A 14,505-nucleotide genomic window follows, 5' to 3' on the forward strand; every position below is an offset into this window, starting at 1 on the left:
AAGTCATACAATCGAAATAAAGGAAACACTTAATTCTAAATCAACAAGATAGTATAACCAAGAACCACTATGTCTGCTAAGATCGAAGAGATTATTGACCCCATTGAGGAGGAGGCTCCTGTTGCTGAAGTTCCTGCTGCCGAGGAGGAGGAAGAATCTGCTGACGAGACAAGCATTCCGGCTGGAGCATCAGTTTCTGTCTACTCACGAACTGAGAAAAAGGCACGTCAGGCGATTGTCAAGCTTGGATTAAAGCATGTTCCGGGGATTACTCGAGTGACCTTACGTCGTTCGAAGAATATTCTATTTGTTGTCGCTAACCCGGATGTTTACTTGTCGCCTGCTTCCGGCGCCTATATCATTTTCGGCGAAGCCAAGATTGAGGATTTGAGTCAGTCCAACTTTGCGCAACAGCTTCAGGCTGCTCAGGCTGCTAGCACTGCTGCTCAGGCCGCTGCATCTACTACATCTGCAGAAGATATCACTGCCGAGATCACTGATAAAGGGAAGGGCAAGGAAATTTCAGAAGCTGCTACTGAGGAGCCGGAGGTAGATGATGCGGACGTTGATACAGCAGGCTTGGAAGACAAAGATATTGAGCTGGTTATGTCTCAGGCTGGCGTTTCGAAATCAAAGGCTGTGGCCTCTCTTCTTAAGAATAATGCGGATATTGTTAGTAGTATCATGGAACTGTCAGGTTAATTTGGTGATATGAATTGATATACTTCTCTAAATTCAATTCGTTTGCTTCTTGTCCAAGTGTTTTGTTCCGCAGTCCTTTTTGTTCGTGCATTCATTTTGTTTCGTTCAAAAAAAAAGTCTACCAGATCCATATATCCTTCTTACATATCCAAATCACATGTTCGTGCATTCTTTGTATAAATAGCAAACAAATTTGAAAAGAATATATAAAATTGGAATCAATTTAAGTAGGGAGAATTAAAATTCCTGGTTGTTGTATATTACATTCTAGGATATTTATTTGTTTCCCTGGACCTGAAAACCTTATGCAAAGCTACCTAAGGCAACAAGCAAATAGTTAACGGTCCAAATTTATAATGTACAATTTATAAATGTACACACTCAACCATTACAAATTACAAAATACTTATAAATTACTCCTAATCTTTACATCCGCTAAATGCCCCACCATTAATGCCATACAATCCAATCGAAAACATATACTTTAGAAATCCAAGAGTGTGTATATGTTTATTCTGCTAAAGTTGGCGACGCAAACTTATTTGTCCATTCCTTGGCTAGTTCATAGCGCGTTAGTGATTTATTTAATGGAAGAGTGCTGGAAAAGGGGACCTGCTTACCGGTAGCAATTGCGGCAGGTTCGTCTTCCTTCCACTGTTGAGCAACGTCGTTTGCAAGAGGATCGTTCTGCACAACATTAGATTTGGAAAAATCCATCATAGAGAGATAGACGTACAGGATTAGGAGCTCCAAGAAGAGCTTGGACAGATAATAGAATTGTCCGGATCTGCAGAGCCGGTGACCAGTTGTCTTAACTCGAGTTAGTGGACCATACAAGGAAAGCAAACAAGCTGGCGATTAGCATACTTTTCAAGACATCGAGACAGATCCGACCAAGACGATCGATATTAGGGTGATATATCTTTGTGAGAAATCGAACTTTTGGAGCCACCATGGGATAGTCCTCAGGTAAAAATAGTTCTAATTTGAACACCCCACCTGAGAGATATGTTAGCCCATATCTAGGAGTTGTTAATACCCACATCGACACTACGCACCCTCATACGGAGACTGAGACGGTCCATCGATTGTGACATTGAAATATCTAAGATTGTCATCATGCGGAACAGCAGTAATTCCTGGAACAGGATCATTCATCAACCGTTCGGTCTCCTAGACAGACATTTGTTAGATAAACTGAAAGACCCAAGCCAAAAGAAGTCCAAGAAAGCTGACAGGAAAAATCCACGGATCAACCAACTCACTTTGATAATGCGTTTTGGAAGAGAAGACATGATTCTGCCTTAGCCAACACGATTTAAAGGTAAATTTGACAGGCTAAAAAATACGAATTTTTAAGATAAATCTTTCAATCCTCAAACTAGCTGACTTTCCGAGATATGTATCTGAGCAAACTTTAAAAAGTTAGGATACAGAGTAACGGCGAAAGGCGCAAACAGAAAAATTCTAGCTCAAGTAATAATTAGATATTTAGAATTCTCAGTAAAGAATATTTATTTTTCTCCGCGTCGGTGATAATCCTGGAGGTTTTCTTTGAACTAGTCGAGATATCCGATTTAAGATCCATTTCCAGCGATCCGGATGTGTAAGCAAAGGCGTTTGTATGCTTAGTTTTCTAAGGTGCTTAGTCCCTCCTCAGTCTGTCGAGATGTTTTTACAAGTCGATATCGACTCGTATATCGATTTCTAGACCTTAATTGATTTGGTGGGTTTTCAAGGCGAATTCTATAGATTTCGCTTAAACTGGACTGAAAAAGAGATAAATGGACTATTTTACGGTATTCACGACAGGAGGAATTGTACTCTGGCAGAAATGTTATCAGCCAGTATCTTCTGCGCTCTTAGACTCATTGATCGCTGATATTTTTATTGAAGATAAGCGTAAAGGCGCCAACACTGCAGGATCGAATTCTATGAATAAAGATCGGTACACAGTGAAATGGACGACTGCTAACGAATTTGATATTATTATTGTGGTATGTTTAGCCTTTTTTTTTTTTTGATGAGGGGGACTAAAGAGATATGTAGGCTGTGTATCAATCATTGCTGCAAATCACGTTCATAGATGAGCTATTGGCTAGTGTAAAGAAACTTTTCACAACTTTGTATGGTGCTGAATTAAAAGTCAAAGATCCTGAGAAGCTTCCAGTCTGCAAGTTTGACGACTATTTCTCGATTCGATACGCTGAACTTGAGAAACAGTCGGTTGATCAAGGTGCTAGCAAGGCTTTCGTCGACACATCTGGTTCTGTCGACACCAGCGATGATCAAGATATTCAAGATGAAGATGGGCAGGACGAAATTGAAGACAAAGAGATGGAAGTAAATGGGAATGTCAAATTAGACAAAAAATCCAAAGCAGCTGCCAAACTTGCCAGCCTGCAAGCTAAGCGAGACGGCGGTCGTCGCAAACCAGCTGCGAAGAGTGCCGACAATGTAAAAAGGTTATCTAAGAAAAAAGGTCGGAAATGGGGAGCAGATGGAACAGCCTACGAAGCTTCGGATGATGAAAATCCAACGCTTGACTTTTCTTCCGGAACTAAAAGTGAGCCTGTTGCCTCAGATGATGGGCGTGCAGGAACATCGAGTGCGATATTCGGCAATGAAGATGTGTCTAAGTGGGGAACAAAAACAAAATCAGGCGATTTTGTTTTGAGAGAGCTTTCAAATGAAATCAATTCTATTTTGGCCACTCCAGAACCTGATGCAGTTAAATCTGAGTCAGTGGCCAGTGCCGCGCTGGCATCCGGATTTGGATTTTTTAGAAATATTATTGGTAGTAAAGTTATCGAGGAGAAAGATATGAATGCAGCTTTGGCCGGCATGAAAGAGCATTTGATGAAGAAGAACATTGCACCAGAGGTTGCGCAGCATTTATGTGATGTGGTTAGCAAGAGTTTGGTTGGCACAAAAACGGGGAGCTGGACTTCAGTAGAGAAGACTGTTCGGGACGCAATGGAAGATGCGCTGCGGAAAATACTGACGCCGTCTACTTCAGTTGATTTACTGCATGAGATCCAGAAAGTGAAGTCGACGAAGCCCGCGCGGCCTTACGTAATTTCAGTTGTTGGAGTGAATGGGGTTGGGAAGTCGACGAACCTGTCCAAGATTGCGTTTTGGCTATTGCAGAATGACATGAAGTTGTTGATTGCTGCCTGCGACACGTTTCGGTCTGGTGCAGTTGAGCAACTTCGAGTACATGCGCGGAATCTGAAAGCTTTGACGGAGCGTGAGGGCGGCACAATAGAATTGTTTGAAAAGGGCTACGGCAAAGACGCTGCGGTCATTGCGCGCGACGCCATTAATTATGGCCGGGAAAAGGGATATGACGTGGTATTGATCGACACGGCGGGTCGTCGGCACAACGATACAAGACTCATGTCGTCTCTAGAGAAGTTTGCCAAATATGCGAATCCAGACAAAATTGTCATGGTTGGCGAGGCTCTTGTCGGTACGGACTCTGTACAACAAGCGCGAAACTTCAATGCTGCCTTCGGATCAAGTCGAAATCTTGACTTCTTCTTGATCAGCAAGTGTGATACCGTAGGAGATATGATCGGCAGTATGGTCAATATGACATATTCTACAGGAATTCCTGTTTTGTTTGTTGGAACAGGGCAGATGTATACGGATCTACGCACGTTGAGCGTGCCATGGGCAGTCAACATGTTGATGTCGTGAATTCATCAAATGTATTTGTTAAAAACGCTTGACCTATTCCGATTAGTACAATAGTCTGATTAATAACTGAAAAACTTTACCATTTCAAATCCGTCGTTGCTGTAGCCACCTAGATTCTAGTTAGATGGAAGATTGAATGCTGGAAAACCTAAAAACTTACATTTGACGTAGAACTGCTCGTTGTGTGGAGAGCAGTCGAGAATGTTCTTGTAGCAGCCAGTCTTCTGACCGATATAGTCCAAAGCGTGAATTATTTTGAGCCCGAGTTTTTTGCCTCGCTCATTGGTGTCAACAGCGATATCTTCGATATGTCCTACCCGGCCACATTCATGTATGCTAAGTTTTGGTCAATGAAACTGAATCCCTTGGTCAAGAGTTAGACATACAACTTCCGCTCGACCAAAAGCGTCCCAGTAGCGACAATTTTGCCTGTCAACAAGTTTTCTATGACAAGAACAAAATATTCGCCTGGGCGAGAAAGAAGAAACTCGAAATGTCTGTTGAAAGTCTCTGCTGAGATAGTTCCCACAGTGGTTAAACCTGCGAGAACTTGGAGAAAACCTGCCGAGTAATCCGCCGGTTTCAGTGCCCGAAGTGCGTAATCCGGAGCTAGGCTATCTGCTACTGATGGGTCAATAAACTCGGAGCTAAAAAGAAGTGTGTTACTTTCGATAGAACCCATTTCGTTTGATTTTGAAAGAAGGTATAGTAAATCATCCGAGATCAACAAATTTTGATGCCAGCTAAGCCGCAATTGTGATGCTGGAACGGAACTTACAGTAAAAAGAATACGTTAAACAGCATAGAAATATATTGAAAAATATGTACAATAGTATATACTGGGTTTCAGAAAATTATAATACAAGGAAGATTCATCATTTTTCGTCCTCTTGGTCGCCAAATTTCGACTTCATCCACAAATCGGTAGACATGTCCGCTGACTGACGTAATTTCTCTTGAGCTGCTTGCTGCTCTTTGATCCGTTCCAGCTCTAATTGCTGAGCAGATTTTTTCGGTTTGGGCTCTTCGTACTTCAGTCCCAATCGTAAAGCCTCTTCCCGCTTCTGTTGGCGGAGCTCGGTGGCTAGCTTATCGACTTGCTCTTTGTAGTCTGCGTCTTGAATGTGCGGTTTGAGATCGAGATGCTTGGATTCCTCAAACCGCACTCTAAAGATAAACGGATTTTTGTTTTTGAATTCTTCGCTTGGAGGTTCCCAGCTAATCTGGAAGTCAAAATATTAGGTTCTTAGGTCTATCGATGTCTGCAGCAGACTAGAAGACTGAACGGACTTACCAATTCATATGGAATCAACTTGATACCTGCGTACAGCCCGAGCACACAACCAACTAACATGGCCACTGTTCGTCCGCGAACAAGTTGAGAATCCGTTCGGCGATTCATAGGAAATATATTCTACAAAATGTTTGATAAATAGGTTGCTTCAATGTAGCAGTTAATTTGCAGTTCAAATTGGTTGTGTTCCGGATGATATTGTGAGCCGCAATCTTGATAATCAGATGTCTTTAAGTGTGAGAACAGTGGAACAACTAAACAGTTAATGAATCAACACAAGTACTGCCAAAAGCTAGCTGCAGCCTTCCATCATGATATGTTCTGCTAACATCAGTATGTACCATTCTTACAAATCGAAATTCATAAAGTTAGTCTATCTCGACCCATCTTTGGAACAGACGATCTTGTCAGTAGAATTTTTTACGTTCGGACAGATAGCTCTCTTTATATTTTGACAGATAAATTAATTCTTCGATGAATTTCAATCAAAATATTGAAATATAAAACATACCAGTGAAAAGTTTTGAAATACGGTAGGATCTAGGACCTTGACTCATTGAGCGATCATGCAGATGTAGTCTACTCCACTCGACAATTTATGTTCAGAGATTCCAGCTACGTTTCAACTCGTACATGCATATTATACATCTCAAATATTGAGTAACTAGCTTATTAACATGGTATGACTAAAAATCCCTAAATCATCTTCATGCTCAATGAAATCGGAGAAATGGCATGAAGACAGATTATACAACAATTCAGTCAAGTAATAGTATATTACAGTGGAATACACTGGACCCAATTCGATATAATATGATGATTAAATGAAAAGTGCTCTAGCAATCTAGAAAACTCTGACATCGACTATAATGCGCAAAGGCACTCTATGGTAGCACGTCATTGTACCTGGGCCGTACGCGAACCGGTGCTCTCTCGTCAGACCAGACTGCGCCAGGCTGAGCCTAACTGAGCCATGCTACATACAACCAGATAGGACCCAGAGTGCTTTCTTTCCTACCAACTAAACTCACCCATCTACTGACCCAAATTCAAATCCACCTGTAACAAATTTCCCACGAAGATCGCGATCACACAAATCTTTTCATCCATAGCCAAAATAAAACATCTTTCTATAAGAAAAGCCCTTTAGTCGCTCGGTCCGAAACCTACTCGTACGGGAACAGACCGCACTAGCCACCGCCGCCCAGATAAAGTTTTCCGCACGTCAGTTACCGAAATTTCAAACTGACGCTAGCTTGATTTGAATTTAAACTTTTATTCGTTTGGGTCCAGCCGATTTGCGCCTGGCTTCTCCCTTACAAATCGATACGAAAGTGGATCTAGTAAAACTGTAAAAATATATATTCAATACCTGTATGTATACATAGCCGACATTATCGTACATTGGGAATCTCTCTAAATAATATTCGCAATACTCATCTTTGCACGCTTCGAATCCCTATTCTCTTCGACCTCGTCAAGATCGTCGGCTTCGTCCCCCTCCCTCGTGCCTACTAACTGTATTGGGTTCACTTTGATCACTCCGCTCTTGGCCTTTCTCCCATTTACCCTCTCTTTGTGCCGCTCTCGGCTCCTTGCCGACCGACCTTCGCCATGTCTCTTCTCTCCAGATCCTGGCGTCCCGGTTTCAGTGTACGGCTGAGACGAAGACGAAAACGACGTCGAGGAGATATCCTTGTCCATCCCTCCTCTACCATTCCTGCCACTAAACCGTGCACACTTCCTCTTCCGTGTCTTCCTCGCAGTTGGCACAAACATCTTTTCAACCTCATGACTATTTTCAGCTGGACTGGTCATCGAAAACCCAAACTGGTCTTTTGCTCGCATCACAAACGCATGCCGCGTAGCACACATAGACGGCAACATATCGATCTCCATCATCTCGCTCTCAAGATATGCCCATTTATTCCACGTGTCGGCATCCTCTTCGTCCGCACTCTCGCCAGATGCATTCGCAGTTGCGATGCTGGTTCGTGAACCCTGCGCTGGCTGATCATCACCGTCTTCGCCGCCGCTGTTATTTGGAGCAGTAGATGCTGCATTATCCCGTAAACCCACTGCAACATCATATGAAAACGAATGTGGCTCCCCTTCTAAGCTGATCTTATCCTCCTTCGTTCGATTATCTTCCTTCTTGATCTTTACTGATGTAGACGATGCCTGCGTTGATGAGGATGAAGCACCAGTTGATTCAGGACCACTTCCTATCTTGCTGCTCTCGGTATTAGATTCCCAAATCCAGCCTTGCGGTGTAGCTTGTAAATCTCCAGAAATCAACGCCAGCATATCTTCGTCGTCCTCTACCATATAGGCCGGACCATTTAATTCGTCCAAGATGGGAATCGTTTCCGAAATTCCCATAGATTTTTCAAATGCATCCACTTTCTGTCGATACAGGGACATTAATCCGTCCAAATGCAGACCGCATGCAACATTAATCTCTCTATGATCGTGCACTACGGACATAAATTTCAAGCAGACTCTCGCATGTCGAAATAGGCCTCTTGCAATCAGTGCCAATAAGCATCTCCATAAATGAGTCAGAATAAACGAGGTCGAGCTTTCCACAATTAAGTTCCGCCAGAAGTGTTCAACAGGGAGCATATCGCGGTAAATGATTGGCCGTGGACCGGTAGGCCTCACCATCGTCCTCATCATAAAAGTCACAGTCTCGATGGCGATGCATGTACATCGATCGATTGCATACGTCCGTGAATCCCGAGGCGCGCTAGGTGACATATTATGCCTATGTAAAATCAATCGTAGGTTTTGCATCAGGGATATTGGAACAAGCATCGATGGACTCAGATGTTCTCGCAGTGGGCCAGCACAGCCAGGAAACAGAAATGGATATGCAGACCAAAATTGCTCAAAATAACCGTCAAATGTAGTCAAGGTCGCTCGCGCAAGTACTGGTGCTTTCAGACTCTGCCGTAATGGTCCGACTACCCGTAGAATATGAAGCGACGGAATAAAATGATCTCCTACCATTGACTGTAGCCGGCTTCGTGAAGTATTGGCCGTACTAGATTCTATCGGGGTATCCTCTTTCTTCTCTACCTCTTCTGCATTTCCCTGTGCAGCTTCCAACTCCCCTTCAGATGATTTTTTCGCGTCCGCTGTATGGGGGAAAATGATTCCTGACGACGTAATATGGTTGCAATCCACAGGTACAGGAAAATCAACATCGCAATCTTCGTCATTTATCAAGCACGGCCTACCCAGCTCAGTGGCCAAGATCCGATCCCAAACGTATATCGCCCACCATACTCTCTTGTTCGCCTCCGACACAATCACTGACGTTCCACTGTCTTCTGTGGTAAATTGCCTCCGATATAATCCTAAATCCTGGGCTTTGCGGATAGCCACGGCCAACCAAGTCAAAGCACTCGAAGTACAGTTCAATTCAGCCAAAAACACTGCAGTCAGTAGCGCAGACCGACAATGATCAACATCAAAAGAATCATGGAAGACATCAGAGTAAGCCAAAGTAGCATATATATAATCTCGACCCAAGTCTGTAGCTTCCTTGGCTCGTTCCCCATGAAGAGGTTGTGCTCGCGCTCCACAAGCAAGAAGTGCAAAAAAAGTTGCCAGCCAAGAAGAAGAAGCTTGCTCAAGTCCGGCCGGAGTCTCGTAAAGTTTCTCAAATTGAGATAAAAATGTAGGCCAATGAACTATAGGCATCCAACAATGGAATGATTCGTAATAGTATCCTAGTAACCGACTGGCCATTTCTTGCGGTGGCAGTGAAACAGACGGCGGAGATAAAGGACTGGACACCTTTTCAGAGAATTTATGGCGAAAGGGCACTGGAGGTTTGAACATTCCTCGATTATAACGATCTAAATGAGCGCGAGTAAAAGCGAAATCATGCTGATGCGTCGCCGAGGCTGCAGGTGCTCGTGTAGACGGCGCAGAATGGGCAGCCCCAGTATCACAAAACAAAGTCGGCATAGATTCACGAGAGTACAAGGAAATTGTTGCCGCAAAATATGGAACGCGAATATTAGACATACTAGAGGAAGGCGAAGAGACGGAAGGAGTTGGAGAAGGGGAACGGGCTGTAGGCTCGGATAAAGACTCCAGTCCAGCAGTAACAGCAGTTAGAGCTTCATCAGTTTGCGCAGACGTGCCTGCATCTGCTGAAGCCGCCAGGGCTGCAATATGAGCACGTGCGTGAGAAAGCTGGCGTTCTAAATCTTGTACTTGCTTTAGTGACGACATGCGACGAGTGTTGTCCTTCGTAAATTGGCATTTCAGCTTGCGTGACACGCATTCTGAACAAGCACTTGACTCTGTGGCATCACATTTGACTTTTCGTTCTCGACAGGCATCGCATGATGGATCTTTCCTGCGCTGGCGGAATGGTCTTCTAGATGAGGACTGAGTTGCTGGCACAGGTGAAGTCGATTGCGACGTAGCGCTAGCCGACGTATCATTCCGCGCAACTTTGGATTGTACGGAGGACAAAATCAAGGCAGGCTCATTGGCAGAAACAGCATCTAGCGACTGCTTTTTTGAATGAGCGGACTCGACAGGAGGAAGAGTAATTGGAGAACGAGTCTGGATCTGCTCCGGTGTTTGAGGATGGGCAAGTGGGGGACTCGTCTGTTGCTGTTGTTGCTGGTGGATAGGAGAAGCATGATGTGGTGGAGGCAGTGAAGAGGAGGAAATGGGTGGTAGAAGAGAGCTCGACGGTGCTATGGGTGAGCGATATTGCTGTTGCTGTTGTTGCTGTTGCTGTTGCTGTTGTTGCTGTTGCTGCTGCTGCTGATAGGACGAGCCATGCGGAGCGAGTGGATAGTGGGACGAATAATCGTATGGCGCCGAGCCTGTTGGCGGCGGCAGCAGGGGTTGGAAGGGTCGCTGTGACGGAGGATGAGGAGCTAGAGCCTGCGGTTGCTGTGATTGCTGTTGCTGGAGATGCGGTGGATGCGGAGGATAGGGAGAGGAGGGCGAGCCTGGCGGAAGATAGTACGCGACGGGAGCAGGAGCAATCGGCGGCATGAAAACCGGCCGCTGCTGTTGTTGCTGATGCTGCTGATGCTGCAAGTGTTGTTGCGGATGCTGCTGAAAGTGCGGAAGAGCATAGTAAGGATTCGGACCAGATGGCAGCTGTACAGGAAGCTGCTGTCCAGAGTTGACCAGAGGCGGTGGTAATAAATGCCGTTGACCGGTGTTTTCTGCCATTGCCGAATTGCGCTTCGATCAGAACAAACAAGAGAACAACGCGATCAGCTGGCTGCCCGAATGACCTTGAAAACAAATGAAAACTACCAAAAAATAATCCAAAACGCAACCAAAATAGGCCGGAAACGACTATGAGAAGCTTGCGTGAACCCGCCGCTGGCTATTGCAACAGAAAGAAAGTCTGGCTGGGAACTCGATTTCTCTGGCTTTTGACGATGGTGCGGGCATATCCCGCACAGCCTCATGCACGGCCACGGGGGGCTTCCGGCCTGTGTTTCCGAAACTGCTACGGACTTAGCGTGCAGTCACGAGGGATGAGCTGATCGGCTAGTGACGTGTACCATAGTTATTACATAATATGTAAGTCCCTTGTAGAGTCCTTTATCTATATACATGTTTAAACGTTCAGTCGATGAATTTGCAGAAAATAAACTAGTCAAAATCATCTCCTTCATCATCGCTGTTAAAACCAAATCCGTCATCGTACCATCCACCGCCGTCAACATTGTACAGCTCAGCCAGCTCGTCAAGTTCCTCTACGATATCTCCAGACTCTCCTGTGTTATTTCCGATCTCCCACCAGCGCCTGGCAAACCCTGCCATTTCCCGAGCAGTTACTCTAGTCTGCCGAGAACTCCATAGTCCTGATGTGGCTGTCGCTTCCTCCGGTTCCATTCCCGAGTGCACGTCGATTTCACTTGTTGGCATAGGCTCAGAGAGAGTTATGTCAACCCGCTGGCTATTCTGCGTCCATTCGTCAATGTTCTGATTGCTTTCGGCCGCCGCAATTGTAGCAAATCTATTCCAATTGGCATCCATGATATGCTTTCCCTCCTCTCCGCGAACAACTATGAATTTTCCCGGCCCACAAACGACCTGTCTGCGTTTGTAAAGCGGCTTACTTCTCCATTCTACCTTCTGTCGACGATCCATCCACCAGGCATTATCACTGTTAACACCTCCTAAATCTAAGCTTTTGCTTCCACGCATCTGCTTAAGACCGGCGAGAATTCTGCGTTCGCCGTCGATTCCCTGCGAAGCCTTTGCTATAATATCTGCAATTGACATATACTCCGCTTCACTAGTCGCCAGCCGAGCAGGAAGAGTGATGCTTTCAAATGCGCTGTCAAAAAGTCCTCCTGCTCTCCAGGAACTCGAGCTTGCCAGTCTTGACGGAAGTGCCAATGGAATATAAGCCGACGCGAGGCTGGACAATGCGAGAACCGTGCTTATGCGAGAACACATCTCGGCTCTCCCTTCGCCTCCATCATTGTCTTCAATTCCCCACACAGCTATCGTACCTTTTGATACATAGCTATCACGGATCAAACGTAGAGCTTCATAGGAAAATCCTCCCCAGGCGGAATCAATATCCACCACTACATTAACTCCACCCAACAAGTCGCACTCTTCCAAAATATTTCGAAACTGGGTTTCAATAGATTCTTCTCCTGCACCATTCAACTCCTCACGAAATATTTCGACCCCAGTATCGTACAGTCGGAACTCGGCCTCTTGTTTTTTGCGTTTGCTTAGTTTTGAGATACTGCTCAGTTCAATTCCTTTGGCAAGGCCCTTGGGAGCATGATCAGGATCATATAAATACCCTTGAACCTCCATTAAGGCGCGTGGATGGTGGAATACTCCACTATAATCAGCCCAATAGCGACCAGTTTGATCCGACACGAGAGGCAACGCATTACTTGTAGTAGTACCAACCTGATCCAGCTTCTTAATCCACTCGCTTTCGCTAGCTTTTGGCAGTTCTACTCGGACAACATCTTGTGGAACGAAAGTATCCTCTGTCTCATAAAGCGCATTATACCGTTTCAATGAGCCATATCCACCTGTAAGTGGTCAGTCAACATTGTATTTTTCTAGTGAGCAACATAAATTGTACCTTTCAAATCCCAGAGCATGCATCTTGGTGTAAATGTTTCTGTCGACCCGTCGGCGCCAACTCCCTGCCGAAAACTAATATAATTGTCTACTTTGCTCCGTATCTTCTTCGAAATCTGCCCTAATTTTTGCCCGTCTTCCTGTCTCTTCTCATTTGCAATGGTAAAGTTTGAGTCGTCGATTCCATAGTCAAAGTACGATTCTTGCCGATTAAAAAAATGCGTCGTTAAGTGGTTTGCGCGGGCAGAAAACGATAAATGAACTAATTCGTGCATTTCCTCTTCAGCCCCAACAATTCCAATTCATTTTTCTTGAATCCTCCTGGCTGAATTAGAGGCAAATACTCTTAGGTTTTAGTCCTGATCTTCTTTCTTAATTCATAATACTTCAGCATAGAAAAAAATCATGTAATTATATGGGTTTTGTGGTATGTGCAGCCATCTCCTTTACGAATAGCTGCAGGGAATGAACTGTTACAATCATCTTGATCTGAGATTGTGAGTTCAGGTCAATACTCGGGAATTCAAGATTTTGTGGACTTAGTTTGGGCTTTCTTGATTCTAGAATACTCATAGCTGGCCGAGAAAGAATTAACAATGGCGACTTCCAACACTCGTACTGCCGATTATGATGTATTAATCGATGTCGATGCGCAAGGTGTAAGTTCCGTTCTTAAGAGTTCAATTTTATAAGTGGATCCTAATTAATTTAGGGTGCTGATATTGGTGAGACCGATCTGGAATTCCATGATTTCCACACTGGAGGTAACATCTCTGGGACGATTCCCCCTTCTCAAGGTAATTGACGATAAATTGGTGAACCCCAATGAAACAATAACTAAGTAGAAAGGTGGTCGATATGAGCCTCCGTCTTCAACAGAAGGTAATGCAAGTGGACCTCTGAGCATCTGGACGATCCGGTTCTACCAGCAATTTTTCGACGTCGACACAAACGAAGTTCTTCAGCGATGTGCTTACTCGCTGTATCCGCGAGTCTCATTTATAGAGACAATTGGCGATAATCCAGACTTGTACGGTCCATTTTGGATTGCCTCTTCAGTGGTTATCGTTTTGTTTTTCTCGTCTACGTTGGCTTCGATTATTGCCTATCGAGCGGAACGATATGAGTTCGATCTTAATTTCGCTCTTTTAACCGGTGCCGCTGCTCTGATGTATGGCTACACTTTTCTCGTTCCTATTGTTCTCTGGGGTGTTTTGAAATGGTATAAATCAGAGCACGCTCAGTTGTTAGATTGTATAACTCTATACGGTTACGCAAACACAATCTGGGTTCCAGTCGCGCTAGTTTCAATTTCGCCAATCGAGATTTTCCACTTCCACACTATCTCAAACGTCGTCCGATGGATCAGCGCGGCCGTCGGATTTGCAGTATCAACTACCTTTCTTGTCAGAAACTTATACCCGACTCTGAACAGTACCGAGGCAAAGACGTCAAAAATCTTGCTTGTTGCCGTTGTTCTTGGACATTTGGCGCTTGCATTTTTGGTCAAGCTTATATTCTTTTCAGTTGATATAGATGATTAGAATTGATATTGTTGTTTCCGTTTGTATCAATGGTTGCACTAACTACAGTGAGATTCAATCGAATATGCTTTAGAGTTCATTGGACCAACATATCGGTAGAATTAATAAAACATAACAAACAAATAGTTTCACAATTTCATTATATGTAAA

General features: G+C 44.3%; 8 protein-coding genes across 8 annotated transcripts; 3 read left to right on the plus strand and 5 right to left on the minus strand.

The window, feature by feature from the left end:
- Positions 1-9: 9 nt before the first annotated feature.
- V1516DRAFT_672531 (NAC domain-containing protein) lies at positions 10-925 on the plus strand. Its single transcript, XM_066921761.1, has one exon. It carries the CDS (start codon positions 70-72, stop codon positions 700-702), a length of 633 nt encoding a protein of 210 aa, XP_066777865.1. The 5' UTR covers positions 10-69; the 3' UTR covers positions 703-925.
- A 7-nt stretch (positions 926-932) lies between these two features.
- V1516DRAFT_706737 (ubiquitin-conjugating enzyme) lies at positions 933-2,241 on the minus strand. The gene is made up of 6 exons (XM_066924164.1): positions 1,968-2,241; positions 1,761-1,875; positions 1,570-1,701; positions 1,439-1,512; positions 1,323-1,389; positions 933-1,259 (listed from the first exon to the last, which is right to left on the minus strand). Exons 1-6 carry the CDS (start codon positions 1,995-1,997, stop codon positions 1,213-1,215), a joined length of 465 nt encoding a protein of 154 aa, XP_066777866.1. The 5' UTR covers positions 1,998-2,241; the 3' UTR covers positions 933-1,212.
- Positions 2,242-2,401: 160 nt separating this feature from the next.
- Positions 2,402-4,492, plus strand: V1516DRAFT_648862 (SRP54-type protein). Its single transcript, XM_066920224.1, has 2 exons — positions 2,402-2,699; positions 2,752-4,492. The coding sequence occupies exons 1-2, from the start codon at positions 2,487-2,489 to the stop codon at positions 4,402-4,404; spliced, it is 1,866 nt and encodes a 621-aa protein (XP_066777867.1). The 5' UTR covers positions 2,402-2,486; the 3' UTR covers positions 4,405-4,492.
- Positions 4,340-5,168, minus strand: V1516DRAFT_672540 (acyl-CoA N-acyltransferase). The gene is made up of 4 exons (XM_066921762.1): positions 4,791-5,168; positions 4,565-4,740; positions 4,485-4,513; positions 4,340-4,437 (listed from the first exon to the last, which is right to left on the minus strand). Exons 1-4 carry the CDS (start codon positions 5,084-5,086, stop codon positions 4,423-4,425), a joined length of 516 nt encoding a protein of 171 aa, XP_066777868.1. The 5' UTR covers positions 5,087-5,168; the 3' UTR covers positions 4,340-4,422.
- Positions 5,169-5,279: 111 nt separating this feature from the next.
- Positions 5,280-5,806, minus strand: V1516DRAFT_663342 (uncharacterized protein; the record flags this gene model as incomplete). The annotated part of the gene is made up of 2 exons (XM_066920500.1): positions 5,280-5,627; positions 5,699-5,806. 2 exons carry the CDS (start codon positions 5,804-5,806, stop codon positions 5,280-5,282), a joined length of 456 nt encoding a protein of 151 aa, XP_066777869.1.
- Positions 5,807-7,930: 2,124 nt separating this feature from the next.
- On the minus strand, positions 7,931-11,076 carry V1516DRAFT_635415 (fungal-specific transcription factor domain-containing protein; the record flags this gene model as incomplete). Its single annotated transcript, XM_066920013.1, has 4 exons — positions 10,460-11,076; positions 9,758-10,438; positions 8,865-9,595; positions 7,931-8,744 (listed from the first exon to the last, which is right to left on the minus strand). Coding segments are annotated over exons 1-4 (2,679 nt in total), but the record flags the coding sequence as incomplete, so codon positions are not given.
- A 105-nt stretch (positions 11,077-11,181) lies between these two features.
- V1516DRAFT_711095 (tubulin domain-containing protein) lies at positions 11,182-13,245 on the minus strand. Its single transcript, XM_066924258.1, has 2 exons — positions 12,813-13,245; positions 11,182-12,759 (listed from the first exon to the last, which is right to left on the minus strand). The coding sequence occupies exons 1-2, from the start codon at positions 13,084-13,086 to the stop codon at positions 11,345-11,347; spliced, it is 1,689 nt and encodes a 562-aa protein (XP_066777871.1). The 5' UTR covers positions 13,087-13,245; the 3' UTR covers positions 11,182-11,344.
- A 39-nt stretch (positions 13,246-13,284) lies between these two features.
- Positions 13,285-14,494, plus strand: V1516DRAFT_672548 (uncharacterized protein). The gene is made up of 3 exons (XM_066921763.1): positions 13,285-13,470; positions 13,524-13,608; positions 13,661-14,494. Exons 1-3 carry the CDS (start codon positions 13,408-13,410, stop codon positions 14,353-14,355), a joined length of 843 nt encoding a protein of 280 aa, XP_066777872.1. The 5' UTR covers positions 13,285-13,407; the 3' UTR covers positions 14,356-14,494.
- The last annotated feature ends 11 nt before the right edge of the window (positions 14,495-14,505 follow it).

The sequence above is a fragment of the Lipomyces oligophaga genome (assembly GCF_038497815.1).
Source record: "Lipomyces oligophaga strain CBS 7107 unplaced genomic scaffold V1516scaffold_3, whole genome shotgun sequence".
Lineage (NCBI taxonomy): Eukaryota > Fungi > Ascomycota > Lipomycetes > Lipomycetales > Lipomycetaceae > Lipomyces > [Lipomyces] oligophaga.